The sequence below is a fragment of the Vipera berus genome (genome assembly GCF_964194415.1).
Source record: "Vipera berus genome assembly, chromosome: W".
NCBI classification, from domain to species: domain Eukaryota; kingdom Metazoa; phylum Chordata; class Lepidosauria; order Squamata; family Viperidae; genus Vipera; species Vipera berus.
The window spans coordinates 52,154,297-52,173,285 of record NC_138210.1 but is presented as its reverse complement, the minus strand read 5'-3'; the positions used below and the strand labels follow the sequence as shown (position 1 = coordinate 52,173,285).

At 43.0% G+C, this 18,989-nt stretch overlaps 2 protein-coding genes across 3 annotated transcripts in view; both read left to right on the top strand.

Moving 5' to 3' along the window:
• LOC308676510 (histone H4) overlaps positions 1-18,989 on the top strand; it is a gene marked incomplete at its 5' end in the record, with an annotated part of 198,724 nt that overhangs the window by 80,429 nt on the left and 99,306 nt on the right. The gene's annotated exons all lie outside the window — the stretch shown is intronic.
• On the top strand, positions 1,053-15,693 carry LOC308676488 (uncharacterized protein). 2 transcript variants are annotated; one of them, XM_081342304.1, is made up of 5 exons: positions 1,053-1,308; positions 4,681-5,762; positions 10,395-10,521; positions 12,019-12,120; positions 13,141-15,693. In XM_081342304.1, exons 2-5 carry the CDS (start codon positions 4,863-4,865, stop codon positions 14,469-14,471), a joined length of 2,460 nt encoding a protein of 819 aa, XP_081198430.1. In that variant the 5' UTR covers positions 1,053-1,308; positions 4,681-4,862; the 3' UTR covers positions 14,472-15,693. The 2 variants fall into 2 exon arrangements, with proteins under 2 accessions (XP_081198430.1, XP_081198429.1); XM_081342303.1 differs by having other exon boundaries at positions 4,678-5,762.

Genomic DNA, 18,989 nt, shown 5'->3' with positions numbered 1-18,989 from the left:
TTTCTGAAACTTGAGCTGGCCACAAACAAGGAGTGTATATCGGAGGTGGTGACCCTTTGAGAGCTGTATGCAACGAAATTTCATTTCCAGAGGTGGTGAATGCTCCAACACTGGAGGTTTTTAAGAAGAGACTGGACAGCCATTTGCCTGAAATGGTGTAGGGTTTCCTGCCTGAGCGGGGGCTTGGACTAGATGACCTCCAAGGTCCCTTCCAACTTATTATTATTATTATTATTATTATTATTATTATTATTATTATTATTATTATTATTATTTCGATGCATGCCAATTGGTGTACATTCAAAGTGACAATAAAGTTATTATTATTATCTTTCTTTCATCAAAGAAGGAGTTGAAAAAATGGCAGTGCATCTTAGTGTTGCTAGAATGAGGGTGAAAGCTGTAAGTTGTAAAAAATCAGCATCAAATGGTGCTTGATGCTTGAGCAGGGTCCGCGGGATTGTCTGGGACGCTACACATCCTCTTCATGACTTGTTTTCCTTATTACCTTCTGGGGGGCAGGGGGGGCGGCCTTCATGGTATCCAAAGCAGAACATCCAGATTCGGTCACAATTTTGTTCCATATAGCATCAGCCTTGTGAACTCCTTTTTCTGCTATATATTCCAAATGGACATGATCAATATTTATATGTATGTATGTATGTGTATTTTATCCCTTGCCTGCTTGACTCTCTCAGTCGGCAGAAGAGTATATAAACATGCAAACTGTATGCCCCTTTGGCTATCAAAAAAGGATTTGTGGATTGGATTAAAGTTTGTGGATTGGATTGCACAAAGAAATGCAGAGTGAGAGGTGGCTATGTCAGAATTGGGAGTGAAAGCAGAAGGGGGGGGAACTAATCTGTGGTGAAGCGTCAGTCTTGCGTCTTCAGAGTGGCAGCCTTTGCTGCCTATCTCATGCTTAATTCAGAGGTTTAAAAATAGCCTCCAGATGTTTATGATTGGACAGCCGCAGAGCAGGAACTGCCTGTCTGAGCAAATAGGACTGTGAGAAAAGACACAGCAAGATCAGAGGAGCAGATGCCAAAAGACAGCCAAAGAAGCAGCCAGACAATTGGTGGGCAAGAGGAAACCCAGAAGGATTTGCACAGGTGGAAGAAATACTGACTAGAAGAATGTTGCACCCCATATAGGTGTGAAGAGTTGCCAGGGAAAGTGAAGAGAGAATATTTGTGGGTCGATGGGGTGCGGGAAGATGATTTCATAGAAGGAACAGGAAGAGAGGCACTGGCAAGAAAATCTGGGTGAGTCAAGGAATCCCTTCAGTGGAGTAGGAAGTGCAAGAAGGTATGTTGCTTGATTGTGCATCGTGAATATATTATGTCATAGAGCGCTTATTTGATGGGACATGTAGGATGTGATGGCCTGCTGACTCCAAGAAGCAGGGGGGCCTCTGGGCTGAAAAAGGTGGGGAGGAGTAAAGCTGTGGACTGGGTGTTTGAGTTCATCAGTGAAAAGATGGACCTTGATCCAGAACATGTGTGTGTATATATATGTAGATATATAAAGCACATGACCATGAACAGCTAGAGGACAGGTCTCGCTAAGCTTGAGTCATACTTTTACATCTCAGAAGGGATGAAAGTTGCTGTGAGAAATGGAACTGAGCCAGTCTTAAAGGTTCTAGATTTTGAGAAGATGGGAAAGTCTTGGTTAGTTCTCCTGGGGATGAAGAGGCAGGTTTGACAAAAGACAATGCTGCATCATGACCAAACGGAAGCAGCTACCACAAAAGGAAGGAAAATGAAACAACTGTAAACCCCTTTTAGGTGTCTTATATCCAGTACATGGATGGGAAAGCCGGTTTGGTTTTGTGGTTAAGGAACCCGGCTAGAAACCGGGAGATGGTGAGTTCTAGTCCCACCTTAAGCACGAAAAACTGGCTGGTTGACTTTGAGCAAGTTACTCACTCTGAGCCTATGTCATTAGGCTTGGGTGACAGGCTGGTTGGTCAATTTCTGTTGCAACCAATAGCTCAACACACTCGGTTAATACAAAAACAAAAAAAGCAGAACTTTTGCTGGCAAACACTCAGAAGAAAAAGAACATACAGTACACAAATAATAAGGAACAATATAGGCCAGCATATTACAGGCAAATGGTTCTCTGCCTCTGATCTCAGCTGGCTTGTGGCAAAGCTGCAAATCGGGGCTACGTGCAAAGCTTCCTACAATGCAGAAGGCACTGGCTCTAAAGAGGAAACAATATATGACCACTATTTTTTTTCAACCTGGAATTTTGAATGTTTTAACTCCTAGCACAGGGGTCGGCAACCTTGGCTCTTCTATGACTCGTGGACTTCAACTCCCAGAATTCCTGAGCCAGCATAGCTGGGTCAGGAATTCTGGGAGTTGAAGTCCACGAGTCATAAAAGAGCCAAGGTTGCCTACCCCTGTCCTAGCAGTATTGTAGCTATTGTATTTCTTCTTTTGCCTGCCTGATTGTAAGTCTGGTTATTTCCTCCCATGGATCAGCAACGGCCATGCAGGCTGGAGAATCTGGAACTCAGTTCTATTCAGGTTGAGGAGGTTTCCTTTGAAACAGGGATAGAAAACCTATGACACCCCCAATGCTGCTGAACTCCAGGTAATCTTCAAGCATAATTGAGCCCCATAATTAGACTCATAAATTGTGATGGCTGTAAAGCAGACATGTCAAACACAAGGCCCGGGGGCCAGATCCGGCCCACGAAGTGGTTTCATGTGGCCCCCGAAGCCATCCTGGAAACAGTGAGGGAACGGCCCCCACTGCCTTGGCCCTGGCCCAGAGACCCTCCTCCTGCCAGAGACCCTCAGATCTGTCCCACTCCTGCCCAGGCCCCCATAGGCACCCTCGATGCGAACGATGTAGAGCTGGCCACACCCAGCCAGTAGGCCATACGCACTCTAGCCACGCCAACCCAGTAGGCCACGCCCACCCAAGCCATACCCACCCGGCCCCCTAAGGGCAACCGCAATGCTGATGCGGCCCTCAATGAAATTGAGTTTGACACCCCTGCTGTAAAGTAAGTCACCACACTTCCAGTCCTGATTTTATGACCTCTTTGGTGACATTTGATAAAGGAACCCATTGTAAATACTGGGTTTCTGGCAAAAAAAGGTCATAAATCATGGTCACATAACCACAGGGTGCTGCAAATGGTCATTATGCAAACTTTGTCAAGTGCCCAAAATGCAGTCATGTGACTGTGGAGGGGTGGATGACAGTAGAACTTTAAAATTGGGTCATAACTTACTTTTTGGAGGTCCATCATAATTTTGAATGGTAACTATGACCGGTCAGGCTGTAATTCGAGGACTCTCTTAGTATCCCTTGTCATTGAGCATACTTCCTGATGGGGCTGGGAAGTGTACAGCAGACATCGCCTTCCTTTGTTCTGAGGCCAGTTATTCTATCCATTCGGGTGGAAGACCTGGCTTGTAGAATTGGAACAAGTCTGGTTTTATTAGGGCCAAATATTCACAAACATTGCTAGAGGCAAGCTCTGATGCAATATTCCCTATTTCATGCTGTCCATGAAGAGATTTTTGAAACCTTGATGAATACATTCCAGGTTGCATCAATAAAGGACATTCCATATCAGGAGACATTGAACAGCCAATATTCATGGTGGAATTGGAGTGAACAGATACACCTGCAGAATTAAGATCAGTTTCACCGTCTCATTTCCCCCCCCCCCCAAGTTTTAATCTATTTCAGCACCAGTATGCATTGTTGTTGTTGCTATCTGCGAATGCCAACATCCTTAACCCTTTGCCATGATAATTGAAAAGTTGCTGAGAGTTATAATTCAGTAACATTGTTTCCTTGTGCCTAATTTATGGATTTGTTTACATTTTTAAAATTTAGAGAATGAATAAGACCACACACGTTTACTCTGGTTCAGATATAGATTTTTTCCCCCTTCCGTTTAATTGTGTCCGAGTCTCAGAGACTGCCTGGACAAGTCTTTGCAATTTCTCAGAAGTGGTTTGCATTGCCTCCTTCCTAGGGCTGAGAGAAATTGGCTGGCCCAAGATCACCCAGCTGGCTTCATGCCTAAGGCAGGACTAGAATTCATGTTTCCCTTTTTCTAGCTTGATGCCTTAACCATTACACCAAACTGGGTCTCACATATAGATTAGGTGAATTCATGTTAAAAAGTGAGCTAAACAAATTTCTTCTAAATTTTTAGCACTAATTTTCCATCACATAGGGCAAGTAGATGCCAGTTTGAGTTCCCCTGAAATAGCTTCCTCTGAAATTTTGGACCTGAAATTTCAGTTGGGGGAACACATGCTCGATATTCAATTTTAAATAGTCTTTCTTCAATACGATATGATCCACAAACAATACTTGGAAATAATTCCTCCCCCTCAAACTTATATACCATCTTTTTTTTTAACCTAAAAATGTGTTTAAGTGTTAGAAGACTCTTAAAAGGATTAGAATATATCAGGGTTTGATAATATAAAACTCAACTAATTTAAATAAATAAAAATTGGCCGATTCACAACATCCTGTGTATCCAAACTCTCTAGAAAGGAGATTCTGATTTGTTTTTGCTCTCCCCCCCCCCCCCAGGGCATTGTGGTGATAAACCTCTTCCTGAAATTAGGAGATATCTTAATTATGTAACCATAAGCCTTTGACTCCCCCCCTCCTCTCTATGCTTAGAAGGATTCCTTGGAAGCATTGCAGTTTCAGACTGGAAGGCTGCTACATCTCTTGGTCCATCTGTTGTCAAGAGTATTTCACAGCACATAGCTATAGTAGCAAATTATTTATTGGCTCTAAAAGACTGGATTGACTGTTAAGCCCATCTCAACAGCTTCTTGGAAAGTAGTTTTGATCTTGGAAAGATGAAGACAATCGCTACTACAATGGAGATTGGACTGAATGCTGACATGGAGAGCCACTTGCAACCAACTTCTGAAGAGACTCATCATTCTACAAACGTAACTGAGGTACCGCGTTTAGTGTATTGTGGGAACGCTGGAGAATTGCTCCATCAGATGACACCAGAGGAAGGTCATCCCAAAGCATCTCAATGCTGGAAAGATGCTGAGAATGACTCATCACTTGTGGGCACTCAAGCATTGCAATCAACGAGCAGCCAGTCATGGCCAGATGCCACGAACCATGAAAAGCTGCAATCTAATGAAATGGATAGACCTCTGAAGAGCTCAGAACCAGCAAGTTCATCTGAAGAGGTTGTGGCGGGTGTGGATACTGTTCCTGAGGTTGTACCGCCCTTGTCCCTTCCACTGAAAAACACATGGATGCTTCAACTCCACCTAGAGGATGACATTGAAGATTACTTGGAGGGATTTGAGTCTGTGGCCTACACCAACCGCTGGCCCAGGGCAGAGTGGGTTATTAAACTGAAGCCATATCTGAGCCGCAAAGCTCTTTCAGCCTGCAGCATCTTGGAACCCAATCTTGCTAATGACTACGACATGGTCAAAGAGCGCATCCTGCACCAATATGGCATCACGACAGAAATGCAACGCCAGTGCTTCAGGCAATTCCGATACCAGGAAGCCAAAGGCCCCCGAGAAACCTGCCAAATTCTCCAGGCCCTTGGACAGCGCTGGTTGAAGCCGGAAAGGCACACCAAAGAACAGATTTTGGAGTTACTAATACTGGAGCAGTTTCTAACCATCCTGCCCCCAGAAATGCAAGAATGGGTCCGAGGATGCTGTCCAGAGACTTGTGCTCAGGCTGTGGATCTCATTGAAAGTTTCCAGCTGGGAAATGAGGTGAGAGGGATGTAAGTGCTGGAAAAAGAATTTGATACAGGAAACTGCTGAGTTTAGTTATACAGGTAGTCCTCGAGTTACAATTGAGCCTGGAAATTATGGTCTTGTGATAGGGCATGACCAGATTTCATTTTATGACCTTTTTCATGGTGGTTCTTAAGTGAACCTGCTGTTCACTATGGGTAAATGTGAAATGCTGGTTTCCGAGGAAGCTGCCAATTGCTCTAAAAGGGTCCTAGTTGCCGAGCGCCCAAAATGCAGTCACACGATTGTGGGAGGGGGAGACATCAACATGTTCAAATTCGTTTGTAAATAGCTTCATAATTTCAAATGGTTGCTAAGCAACTGATCATAAATTAAGGACTACCTGTATCAATATGCTAAATGAATGGATGCAAAGCTGGGTTGGAAAACTTAAGATTACCTGCCTGTTAGAAATATTTTAATTTCCACCAAACTACATTAGCTGACTCTGTTGAATATAGTGGCAGAGGTGCTTGATTTATTTTCAGGCATACCCTATCTGGGCTGTAAAAATCCAGACAGCCATTAGATCCACAAAAGGCTTGCTACCATCCTAGTAGTTACCTCGATTTTGCAGCCTGGATATGGCTGAAACCTATGTCAGGTTTCTCTTAATTTGGTTCACTACATAGGCTAAGGCATGGATCTTCAAACTTGGCCCTTTTATGACTTGTGGACTTCAACTCCCAGAATTCCTCAGCCAGCATGCCTGGCTGAGGAATTCTGGGAGGAAGTCCACAACTCATAAAAGGACCATGTTTGAAGACCCCTGGGCTAGCGGGATCAGGTTGAGGTGCCTGATGTGGCTTTGCAAAGACAAATAGGAAGTATATGATGGTTTTGAGCCACTAATGATATGCACTTTATTCTTGTCATTTGTTAACCAATTGTCAGCATTCTAACTTAAGTCTGCATCTGGGGTTTTTCCACATACAAAAAAAAATGTGTAGCTTCTCTTTCTCTTTGCAAAGCCACAACAGTTGCCTCGACCTGATGGTGCAGGCAATCAGGTTAAGATTCTTGCCTCTAAGACCTCTAAATTGGCTTATCACCTGTGGTCATTTAAGATTCTTGAAGAAAAGTCACAACTTGTATTGTAGCTTTCAGTAAAACCGTGTACACAGCATCTTTCCCTTAAGTGTCCTTCAAATGTGTTTAAATAAAACTTCCAAAATTTTAGTGATTGACAATTCAACTAGATGGCACCAGATGAGGAAAATTATTTATCTCTCTGTGTGGGGTTATTATGTAGTTTAATGCATGCAGGAAATAAATTTATTTTATTTATTTATATATCATATTTTAAAATCACCTATCTCCCTCATAGAGCGACCCTAGGCACTGAAATTGTTTCTTTTACATTCCTTGTAACATTTTGAAATGGGTGAAGTGCTTATGGGAGCTGTAAGTACTTGTCAGGCCTAAGATGGCACAATGAAATTCAATCAAATCCAGTTCTTTATTTCAATATAAAGGATATTGTTTTACCTAATAGAAAGATATTGACATTGTTACACCTGATGGACAGAATCTTGCCAGACTAAAGCTATAACCTTTGAGTCTAATAGACTGTATCATATCTGTTTTCATTGCTTATTCTATCATTCCATTACTTTACCACAGTTATGTTTATGCTTCTTTTCATTTCTCTGTTTGTATTGTTGCAAGCTGCCCAGAGTAGCCCCACAAAGAAATAAGCAACAAACAAATTTAAATAAATAAATATAGCCTGGGAGATTCTAGAGCAGGTGTGTCCAACCTTGACAACTGTTGAGACTTTTTTTTATTGAAAAGTTTTACAATACATTTTTTTAAAAAGACAAAACCCCTCCCAACCCCCTCCCCTCTCCCCAACCCTCCCCAACACCTCCCTCCCTTCCCCCTCCCCCCTCCCCGACTTCCCAGAGCTCAATACAGGGTATAAAAATACAAGCAATCATAGTCTATCATATGCAAACAACAATAAAATATTAAATCTATCGCACTTTAACTCTTATAAAATAACTACAAGCAATATAAATATCAGATCAGTACTTATTCAAATGCTAGATGAAACTTTGACAACTGTTGAGACTTGTGGACTTCCCAGCATGGGGAATTCTAGGAGCTGGGGTCCACTAGATCTTTTTTATATATAAATATTTTATTAATTTTCTAGTTTTACAATCAAATACTTAATAGACAATGTGTTGTCTGGGTCCATTAGTAATTCAGTGGTATAGATTAACTTCTTCAATCTAGATCCAATATTACACCATCAAAAGTTTCCTCTCTTCTTCCGGTAGTACCTGTTTTCCCACACTAGGCAAATACAATTCTTATTGTTATTAATAAATATACAATTGAATATCAACATCTTTGTTACATTTTTCTCATAATATCAATAATATCAATTTTAGATTACTTTTCTAACCAAGACGTATCTTAATTGTATTTGCTCTTAATATCCATATATTAAATCAGTATTCTGTTTTCGCTTGTTTTTTATTTTAATTTCCCATCAGTGTTCAAAATGTCTCTACTGTTTATAATTTCCAAGTAAGTTATATTTGGGTAACCAAAAGCTTCCCATATTCAAACTTCTTAACGTTTTCCTGTTTACTTTCTTATACCAAAATCTAATATTCTAGTTACACATCTTATCTTTCTAGTTATGATAGTACAGTACTTATATTTCTAGCAATCATCTATTCTCCACCTTATTCAAACATTTAGTTAATAGTATAATATCCCATCTAATGGATCAAAACCTCTATTTTCTTCAGTCTTACTCTTCCTTTGCCAACTAACTTTCCAAGTCAATGCATTTGAATCATCAAGTAATTTTTTCTGTTTTTGTGTATATTGTTTGGAATAAGAAAGACCATTTGGTTAAAGTATTTTTGGAAGAATGAACCCATTGATATTAATTAAACAGCCTTCCTCTCCTTCTCCAATTCCCCACAGTTCTGCTAACAGCTCTATCTTCCATTCAATCTGTTCTTCTTTCTTTTCCTTGAATGTCCTGAATTCTTGATTGGTAAGATGTCTTTTCCATTTCCAATATTATCACTCCGTTGTCTGAATCTGTTAGTTGGTTCCTTCCTTTAGGTCCTCAACCTTTGGATCTGCTTGTAGTCATGTTCTGGGTTTGTAAATTAAGATTAGAAAATTGTTCTTTTATCTCCTTTGTGTTATTTCTAGTCTCATCACGAGCTAAAGCAATAGTCTCTTGTATTGATTTTAACACGGAGAGAACTTCTTTCTGATCTTCATTCATATTTTCTTGGTAGTATGTCAAACTGAAGACTTTGGGAACAGGTGTTAGAGATGATTTTTTTACCATTTAAAGTTGAGCATGGGACATCCATTTCATTTTTTTGTAGGTGGTCTTTATAATAAAAATTGTTCATCAATCAAGGATTTGTAATCCAAAATATTCCATCATCTCAAGCAATAAAATGTATTTCCTGCAGGGAAAGTTCCACAACACAGCTCTAAAAGTCAGGTTTGGAGGGCTTCCTCAGATCAAACGGAAGGGCCACTGCCCTCCCGTGGTCAACAAGGGTTCCCTCCTTGCTTGTCAGTTCTATGGGGCGACTTTCGACCCTTTCCAGGGTCCCCAGGGGGGCGAAATCGAACACGAAATACAGAGCCCCATGTTCCTGCAACCATTCCGCCGTGATGTCAAAACCAGAATCCAGGTCCACTAGGTCTTAAAGCTGCCAAGGTAGGACACCCCTGTTCTAGGGTGTGGCTATCCTGATCTCACCCCCCCCCCCATCCTCATCCAGTTCAGCACTGTGCGATTTCTTGTCTTGGGCCACTCTCTGGAATGAGAATGGGAAGCTGTGGTGCTACTGCTGACATCCTCCCACCCCACCCCTTCTTCATTTGCATATCATATGAATTCCCTAGTGTTGGAAGAAATTTAATTCAGAAATTAAATTTATTCCTGCGCTGCCTCTATCTTTCTTTTTAATCATTAGCAAGAGCCACAAGTAACGGAAACTAGAAAGTGATGTGGCAAACAAAGTCAACACAAAGTTGCAAATATCACTAAACCATCTCCTCCATCGATAATTAATGACCAGGCTAAATCAATTAACCTGCGTAAATAATAGCAGACAGGGAAAGCCCTGTCACAATACAATTTCCCTGGGTGCAGAGGTGGTGCCCAAATCAGCACATAGAAACATATCAAAGAAAAGATCTGTAAACTTAGTAAAAGTCAAATAAAATGTTTCTCCTCCAGAGCTGCACACCCACCCAATTAAACATTATAAAGAGCACATTCACACATATCTCACAAAGGACCACCTTTCCTATAAACATTACCAACCACTGTACCCAAAATTGTAGTCTACCTTTGAGTGCCGTCTTTTATGCTCTCGAATAAAATCACCTCCTTTGCAGCATCATTCTTGCAAAATCCCAACTCAGAACGGAACCTCTCTTTCTTCTAACAGTTGTTATGTTGAGAGAGCTCACTGAAGGGATTGGAGTGTGCATAAAAGCTTTCCAACTGATATATTTGGGGATTAATCTGTTGGGAGTTTTATTTTTTTTCTCTTCCTCATCTGATTTCTGAATGTGTCTCTTCCATCCCCTTTCTCCACAACCCAAAAGCCACCAGTGCCATTCAAAGACATTGATGTGACGTTCTCCAGTGAAGAGCGGGCCTTGCTATCTGAAGAGCAGCGAGCACTGTATGATGATGTCATGATGGAGAACTTTCAGAATCTGTCCACTCTGGGTGAGGATTGGCCAATTTTCTTCAGCCCTGCTTGTTGCCTCCATGGCAACTCAGGAACAATGCTTTTCAAGTCCCATGATGAATCTAGCTTTTAATGCTTCTGATCAAGGACCCAAATGACCGGAGAAGAGATTTGTGGCCCACGACATTTGGAGGACATCTGTCTTGGAATGCTAAGTTAGCCGAACCCTGGAAGTCTTGGGGAAATGATGGTTGTCTTCTCTACAGCATAGTGTGGTTGTCTGAACCTTCTAATGCTCTGTAAAGGTATTTATTTGGTTCAGATATTGCCATCCACTCAGAAGTTCAAGGTGGTATATAGATACTCAATTTATGATGACTATTGGGACTAGAACGTCCGTTGTAAAACAAGGCAGTTGTTACGTGAGCCGTGCCCAGTTTTACAACCTGTTTTCTCACAGTTGTTAAGCAAATAACTGCAGTTAAATGAATCATGATGTCATTATGACGAATCTGACTTCCCACATTGACTTGACTTGTTGGAAGTGGCTGGGAAGGTCGCAAACGGTCAGGATCATGCGATCCCAGAATGTTGCAACTGTCATAAACTACATGGCAAGTGCCCCAATTTTTGATCACCTGACCTTGGGGATGCTGCGGCAGTCATAATTGTGAGAACTGGTCATAAATCACTTTTTTCAATACCAATGTAATTTCAAAGTCGCTAAACAAATAGTTGTAAGTCGAGGATTACCTATACATAGCAATCCCTCCTGTTATTTCTCCCCAAAGCAACCCCAGAAGTTAGAGGGTGACTGACCCAAAGTCCTCCAGTGAGCTTCTGGGGCTGAATCTGGGGTTGAACTTTATCTGCCTGCCCCTATTTCACAACCTTCGCAACTATGCTGTCTCTGTGGGTTGTCCGGGTAATCCTCGACTTACGACCACAATTGAACCCAAAATTTCATTTGTTAAGTGAGACATTTGTTAAGGTGAGTTTTGCCCCACTTTCCGATCTTTCTTGCCACAGCTGTTAAGGGAATCACTCCAGCTGATAAGTTAGTAATCCAGCTGTTAAGTCAATCCGGCTTCCCCATTGGCTTTGCCTGACGGAAGGTTGCAGAAGGTGGTCACATGACCTTGGCACACAGGAATGGCCATAAATACGAACCAGTTGCCAAGCATCTGAATTTTGGTCACATGACCATGGTGGTGCAAAGGTTGTAACTGTGAAAAATGGTCATAAGTCACATTTTTCAGTACTGTTGTAACTGAGTGAACTGTTGTAAGTCGAGGATTCTTTTTACAGGTTAATAAGGGACATTCAAGGGAAAAGGAATAGGGCTGACATTGGTGCCTCCTTATTTATCTCTTGCTCTGGTTCTGATCTAGATCAACTCTCTTTTCCCCAGCCTGCTCTTAATGCTTAAATTAATGTGGTGCCTCTTTGTGTTTGACCTGACTTTCAGGATTTTTCACAGAGAAATTGGACAGCCATAAATCTTTGATTATGCTCTGCTTCTTTCTCTTGGGCAGGAATTCCACTGGAGAAACCCGAGATAATCACCCAGATACAGCAAGGGGGAGAACTGTATTTTCAGAATAATACCATAAATTTTCCAAAAGATCGATTCATAGGTAAGGAAGAAGACTGAACGGGGAGTTTAGTTATGATCCACTTTACCTGTTGCCTAGTTCTTCATAGCCTATTTTTTATAATACACACATCTAGGTATAGACATCTATACTAAGTAAGTCCTGTTTGTTCTGCTATTAGTGTTGTGATTCAGGGTCAGCCTGTGGGTTCGGCAGTTGGGTCGGACGATTCAGAGGAGGAGGAGGGGGGTGTTGGAGAGCCTGCAGAGGACAGCCCTGTGGCTTCGCAGAGCCCTCAGCCAGGCCCCTCTCATCTGGTTACTACGCAGACCCAGCTGTGTGAGCCTGACAGTGTGGATGAAGATGACCCACAGCTGGCCCTGTTCAAGGACGCCCGACGCAGGAGGCAGTCAATCAGGAGTAAACAGAGGAAGGCAATGGGGCACCTCGGAAGGAGGCAGAGAGAAGCCACGCCTTGAACTGTTTAAAAGGCGAATGTGTGGGAGGGCTGGTTTGCTGAAGGCAACCATTTGAATAGCTCCTGTTTCATGGTTCGTGTTTTGGTTTTGCTCTGTTTGCTCTGTTTTGTGTCAATAAATTTGGCAGGCTTAGTTCCAGCCTCTTGCCTTTTTGTAAAGGGGTTGTCCCTGCCTTTTCTGCAGGGCCGGTAGTAGGCTGGAACAGAACAATTAGCAGCAGGAATTATGATTTAAATTAATTGGGGGAGGGGGGCTATGTGTGTGCAAATTCTCTAGGGATGTCTGCGGGAGAGGGTCAAAAAAGTCAAGATGGCAGGCACAACTCCATCCAGCCAACCCAATGCCATCAGCTTTCAGAGAACACCTCCCAAAGAAAGAAGAGGGAAAGTATGCTCTATGTTATTTTTCTCTGAATCAGAGCAAAGCCTACCATAGCAATATCCAGTTTAGGAATCAAGAGAGAGCTTTTCTTCTTTAAGCCTATTTTCCAGTTAAATAATGGGGCTGGGGGGAGGGGGGGAGGAAGGAGATAAACTCTTCAGTTTCCTTCAGAAGCAACTGCTTTTACTTCTTTCCATTGCAGGAAACCAACTGTCACCAACAGTTATCCAAGGGGCGGAAAAACGTTCTTTTTTAAAGAGAGCCACAAAGACAGTTAAAGTACAAGCCATCGCAATGGAAGTACCTCAGGACAGTGTGGGCTTGGGGGAAACACCTGTCAGACAGCCATTTTCTAACTCTATCAAAGAGGCTGCCGCCTCAGTGCCCCCAACTAGTACCCTCCCCCTAAAAAAGCCACTGATTTCCCCAAAGCAGAAATCTTCCAAAAAAAAGAAGCATCAGTCGCTCACGACAGAAAAGTTGGCTTCCACAAAAGGTAGGCCTCAACCATCATTGCTGCAGAGAACATCTAGGAAACAGGAATCAGGAAGCCAAATTTTGACTGCCAAGGCTGGCAAACAAAAGAAGACTCTGGCCCCTCAAGTTGCTAGGCCATCACAGCTAAAGAAGCCAACTGCATCAGTAGGGGAGCACCCCAAACAGAAGAAGAAATCTGAGGTTCTGAATGAGCCACCCATGCTGAACAAGGAAACCCAGTTGTGTGAAAAGACTGTCCAGGAGAAAGAGCATCAGCTGGCATTTCTGGAAGTAAAAGTCCACGAAGCCCCTCTCCCGGTCACCACGTGGAATCCTCCCTTCAGTGCCACTGTGGTCTCCGATCTCACGTGCCTGGATTGCGGACGGTCCTTCAAGCAGAGGTTTGACCTGCGCCAACATCGATATGTCCATACCCGGGAGAAGCCATATGCCTGCACATTGTGTGAAAAGTGTTTCAGGCATCCAAGCAACTTACATATCCATTTGCGGACACATAGTGGGGAACGACCCTATCAGTGTCCTGAATGCGGGAAGGCTTTTTCCCAAAGTTGCAACCTTCGGACTCATCTCAAGATCCATACAGGTAACAAGCCGTACAAGTGCTTTGTCTGTAGCAAGTCCTTCTGTCATAGCTCCAATCTCACCATCCATCAGCGAGTACATACTGGAGAACGGCCTTATCCTTGCTCAGTCTGCTCCAAGCGTTTCAGTGACAGGTCCACCCTGGTGCAGCACGAAAGGACCCACAGTGGCGAGAAGCCCTACGCTTGTGCGGTCTGTGGACAGAGGTTCAGCCAGATATCTCACCTCGTGAAGCATGGCCGCATGCATCCAAATACCACTGACCCAGCAGGGCCCACTGAAGACACATCTTCCAACACTTCCAAGGAGGCCTTCACGCCACCTGATGGAAAAGCCTCTTTCCGAATGAAGGGTGAGGATCCACCCACATCGGATGAGAATCTTGCCTGGATTTCAAAAACATTGGCTTCTTCTTCCAAGGCTAACGGTCAGCAGAATTGCATGACTACATAGAGGTAGCTGGGCATCCTGGGAAGCCGAAAGAGAAACCAAGGCTTGCGATGGGCAAAAGAAACAGCTGGCAGAGAAATAGCAACAGACAACATAGGAAGGGATGAGAGACTTGTTAAGGCTGCAAGCCTCCCTTGCAATCGACCTGCTGTAAATTGCTAGGCTTCATTATCACATTTAGAGGAACATCTGGAAAAAATAATAATAGTCCAGGTATGCTATACAGTCTATAAGCTTGTAAGCCGCCCTGAGTCTTCGGAGAAGGGCGGGATATAAATGGAATTAAAATAAATAAAAAAATAAAATAAGAAAAACCCAAATATTCTCACAACGTTCTCTTTCCTTAGCATTTTTTTCCTTTAAAACAAAACATTTCTCATTCCTAAATATTTGACTAGCCTTTTGTGTTGCCATCACCTCCAGGGATTAACACTGCATATGGAAACAGACAACAGGTGGAAAACTCGAGGCATCGTTTCTCCCTTAGTCATTATCACAAAAAAGGCAAGAAAAAGCTTCTTGTAAGATGTAAGCAAAGTGCACTGTGTTTGCAGCCAGTAATATTCAGTAGCTGCTCCTGCGTTTGAGCAAATGAGAAAAAGAAATGAGGAGAGAGGCTTGAGGAGTCAAAAAGAAGAGCTACCTGAAGGCAGAGCCAAGATGCTTTTGATACCTGTTAAGGATTTGGTAGAGCCAGCATATTTTTAATTTTTCCTACCTCTGGAATTGCAGGGCATCTTCTACACCAGGATTTCCCAACCTTGACAAGTTCAAGGCACATAAACTTCAACTTCCAGAATTTCCCAGCCAGCCAGCTAGCCAGCCAGAGACAATGTTATTTAAAAAAAAATAGTCCAAATATTAATGAAAGATTAAAACTAACAGCTTGGCTGTTTTTTATGGTCAAATAAATATTTATTTTTTTAAAATGTGTCCTTGGGAGGATATCTTTCATTGCATAGTACACTATAGAAATTCCTCTCTCCTCTTTTGGACTCGAACCGGGAGATGGGCAATCAAATCCCCGTCCATTGAACGGACTGTGACTTTAATCCATCTTGTTCCTTGCGGAGCTTATTAATTTATTTCACAAATATACAAGGGCCAAATCCCTTATTTTAAGTTATGCTCAACCCATCGTAAAGTATATGGAGTCTGGAAAAGAAATGAATAAAATGAACTGTAAAACCATACGTGTCAAGAATAATGCTAAAATAAACTCATTTGGTACATTAAATAGATTCTGTTGTCCTTGTTTCATTAACAACTATTATTGACAATTATTACGTTTAAACCTGGGCTGGAATATTAAACGTATTTCAAAGGGAGGCCTTAATAATGATTTATATAAAATGTATGCATAAAATGTATCTGCATGTTTAGCAGAAGTCTGTCTTATCCAACCCTGAGTATATAATTTAATCCTAAACCAAAACAATATACAGGTAGTTCTCAGCAATTGAGCCCAAAATTCCTGTTGCTAAGTGACACAGTTGTTAAGTGAGTTTTGCCCCATTTAACGACCTTTCTTGTCACTGTTGTTAAGTGAATCACTATAGTTCTAAAGTTAGTAACACAGTTATGAAGTGAATCTGACTTTTCCATTGATTTTGCTTGTCAAAAGGTTGTAAAATGATCCTGGGACATTGTAACCGTCATAAATATGAATCAGTTGCTGAGCACCTGAATTTTGATCACATGACCATAGGGATGCAACAATGGTTATTAAGTGTGAAAAATGGTCATAAGTCATTTTTAGTTGTAACTTAAAATGGTCACTAAATGAACTGTTGTAAGTCGAAGACTTACATGTACTGAACAAATCACACTATGGTATGATTCTGTGTGGGATATGAACTGACTGAGTTTACTCAACCTAGCTGTCTAGACTAGAGACACATAAAATCTGGAACAAAATAACAGAATTGGAAGGGACCTTGGAGGTCTTCTAGTCCAACCCGCTACTCAAGCAGGAGACCCTATACCATTTCAGACAATTGGCTGTCCAATCTTAAAAACCTCCACACACAGCACCCACAACTTAGACTCTGACTGGGCGGAATCTAACGTGGAGGAATCGGACGGTCTTGAGCATGTTATCTGGACTGAGTTTGATCCTGTTTCCCCTGATGATGTCGACAGGATTATGGGGAAACTGAGCTCCACCACCTGTTTGTTGGACCCGTGCCCCTCCTGGCTGGTTTATGCGGCCCAGGAGGAGACACGAGGCTGGTTCCAGGCAGTAATAACTGCTTCCTTGAAGGAGGGTATCTTCCCCTCCACCTTGAAGGAGGCGGTAGTGAGGCCCCTCCTCAAGAAGCCTGCCCTGGACCCGGCTGTTTTAAATAACTATCGTCCGGTCTCCAACCTTCGCTTTCTGGCGAAGGTTGTTGAGAGTGTGGTGGCGCACCAGCTTCTTCTGTTTCTGGAGGAAACTGATTATCTGGACCCATACCAATCGGGTTTCAGACCCGGGCACAGCACGGAGACGGCATTGGTCGTGCTGGTGAATGATCTCTGGCAGGCTCGGGACAGGGGTTGTTTCTCTGCCCTAGTCCTATTAGACCTCTCAGTGGCTTTTGATACCATCGACCATGGTATCCTACTGCGGCGTCTCAGGGGTTTGGGAGTGGGAGGCACCGTTTTACGGTGGTTCTCCTCCTATCTCCTGGGCCGCTCGCAGTTGGTGTTGACAGGAGGGCAGAGATCCGCCCCGAGGCCTCTCGTTTATGGAGTTCCTCAGGGGTCGGTTCTCTCTCCCCTCCTGTTCAACATCTATATGAAGCCGCTGGGCGAGATCACTCGTGGTTTCGGGGTGGGGTATCATCAGTATGCTGATGATACCCAACTTTTTTTCTCCACCGCGAACCAACCTAGTGATGCCCTCGCCGTGATGTCCCGTTGCCTGGAGGCGGTCCAGGTCTGGATGGGGAGAAACAAGCTTCGTCTCAATCCTGCCAAGACTGAGTGGCTATGCATACCGGCATCTCGGATTAACCAGACTATTCCATCTTTAACGATGGGGAGTGAGGTGTTACCTCCCCGTTGATAGGGCTCGCAACTTGGGCGTCCTCCTGGATTCATGGCTCAATTTTGAAGATCACATAGGATCCGTGACCAGAGGGGCTTTTGCCCAGGTTCGCCTGGTGCGCCAGTTGCGACCCTATCTGGACCGAGATTCCCTACGCACAGTCACCCATGCACTCGTGACCTCCCAGTTGGACTACTGCAACGCTCTCTATATGGGGCTGCCCTCGGGAGGCTTCAGCTGGTGCAGAATGCTGTTGCGCGAGTTGTGATGGGGGTTTCCCGATACTCCCATGTAACACCTCTACTCCGCGAGCTACATTGGCTTCCGGTTGCCCTCCGGGTGAGATTCAAGGTGCTGGTGATGACCTATAAAGCCCTAAATGCCTTGGGTCCGGGATATTTGAGGGAACACCTACTGCTGGCATCAAGTTCCCTTTGTCTTGTGCGCTCCCACTTGGAGGGCCTTCTCAGGGTGCCACCTGTAAAAGACTGCCGGCGGATAACACCCAGGGGGAGGGCCTTCTCAGTGGGTGCGCCTGCCCTGTGGAACCAGCTGCCCGTGGAGCTTAGGACTGCCCCCGACCTTCAGTCATTCCGCCGGGACCTGAAGACCTGGCTCTTTCAGCTTTCCGGCCTAGGCTGAGAGGTGTTTTTTTTTTCCCCCTCAGGGATCAAATTTAATTATTTTAACTGTTTTTAACTCTTGTATTGTATTGATGTTTTTAAATACTTTGTAAACCGCCCTGAGTCCTACGGGAAAAGGGCGGTATATAAATTCAATAAACTTAAACTTAAACTTAAACTTCTGGAGGGAAGTCGACCCTGAACTTGTCCAAACACAATGAATGTTTCTTTATGTGATGAAAGAACATATGCCAAAGAGTGTATTCAGTATTTCATACAATTAGAAATTGCAAAGGGCCTCTTAAAGCCTCTTAAGCTACCAAGATCAAACCTCTGCTCAGTGCAAGAATTCACATTAAAAAAAGAAATCTAGAGGTTGCACCGCCTCTATAATATTAATTCCACTATCACAGATTTTCCTTACAATATGAACCAGTTGGGTCTATTCAAATGGAGGGCAGAAACTAACCATGAGGCAAGGGTGCTTTAAACCAGATTCCTGCCCTGAGTGTGAATCTGGAATCAGTGATGTAAATAACATTTTCCAGCTCAACAATGTTAACATTTGATTGGAATTTGCTTCTGGTATTTTGTATTCACTATTCTATATCTTGCCTTCACAACTCTGGAACTGTTTTCTATAAGACTGATAAAACTCTCCCCAGATAACCATATACAACGGTGGGGCCAAGTACATTTTGGGTGATTGTTTTTCAACCTTGGCTACTTTAAGCTATGTGGATTTCAACTCCCAAAATTCTCCAGTCAGCATGGGCAATGGACCCCTAAGTTTTTTTGTTTTTGTTTTTTAAATATCTCCGCTATTATAGATAGACTGTGTTTATAAGATATTATAGAAGAGGCACG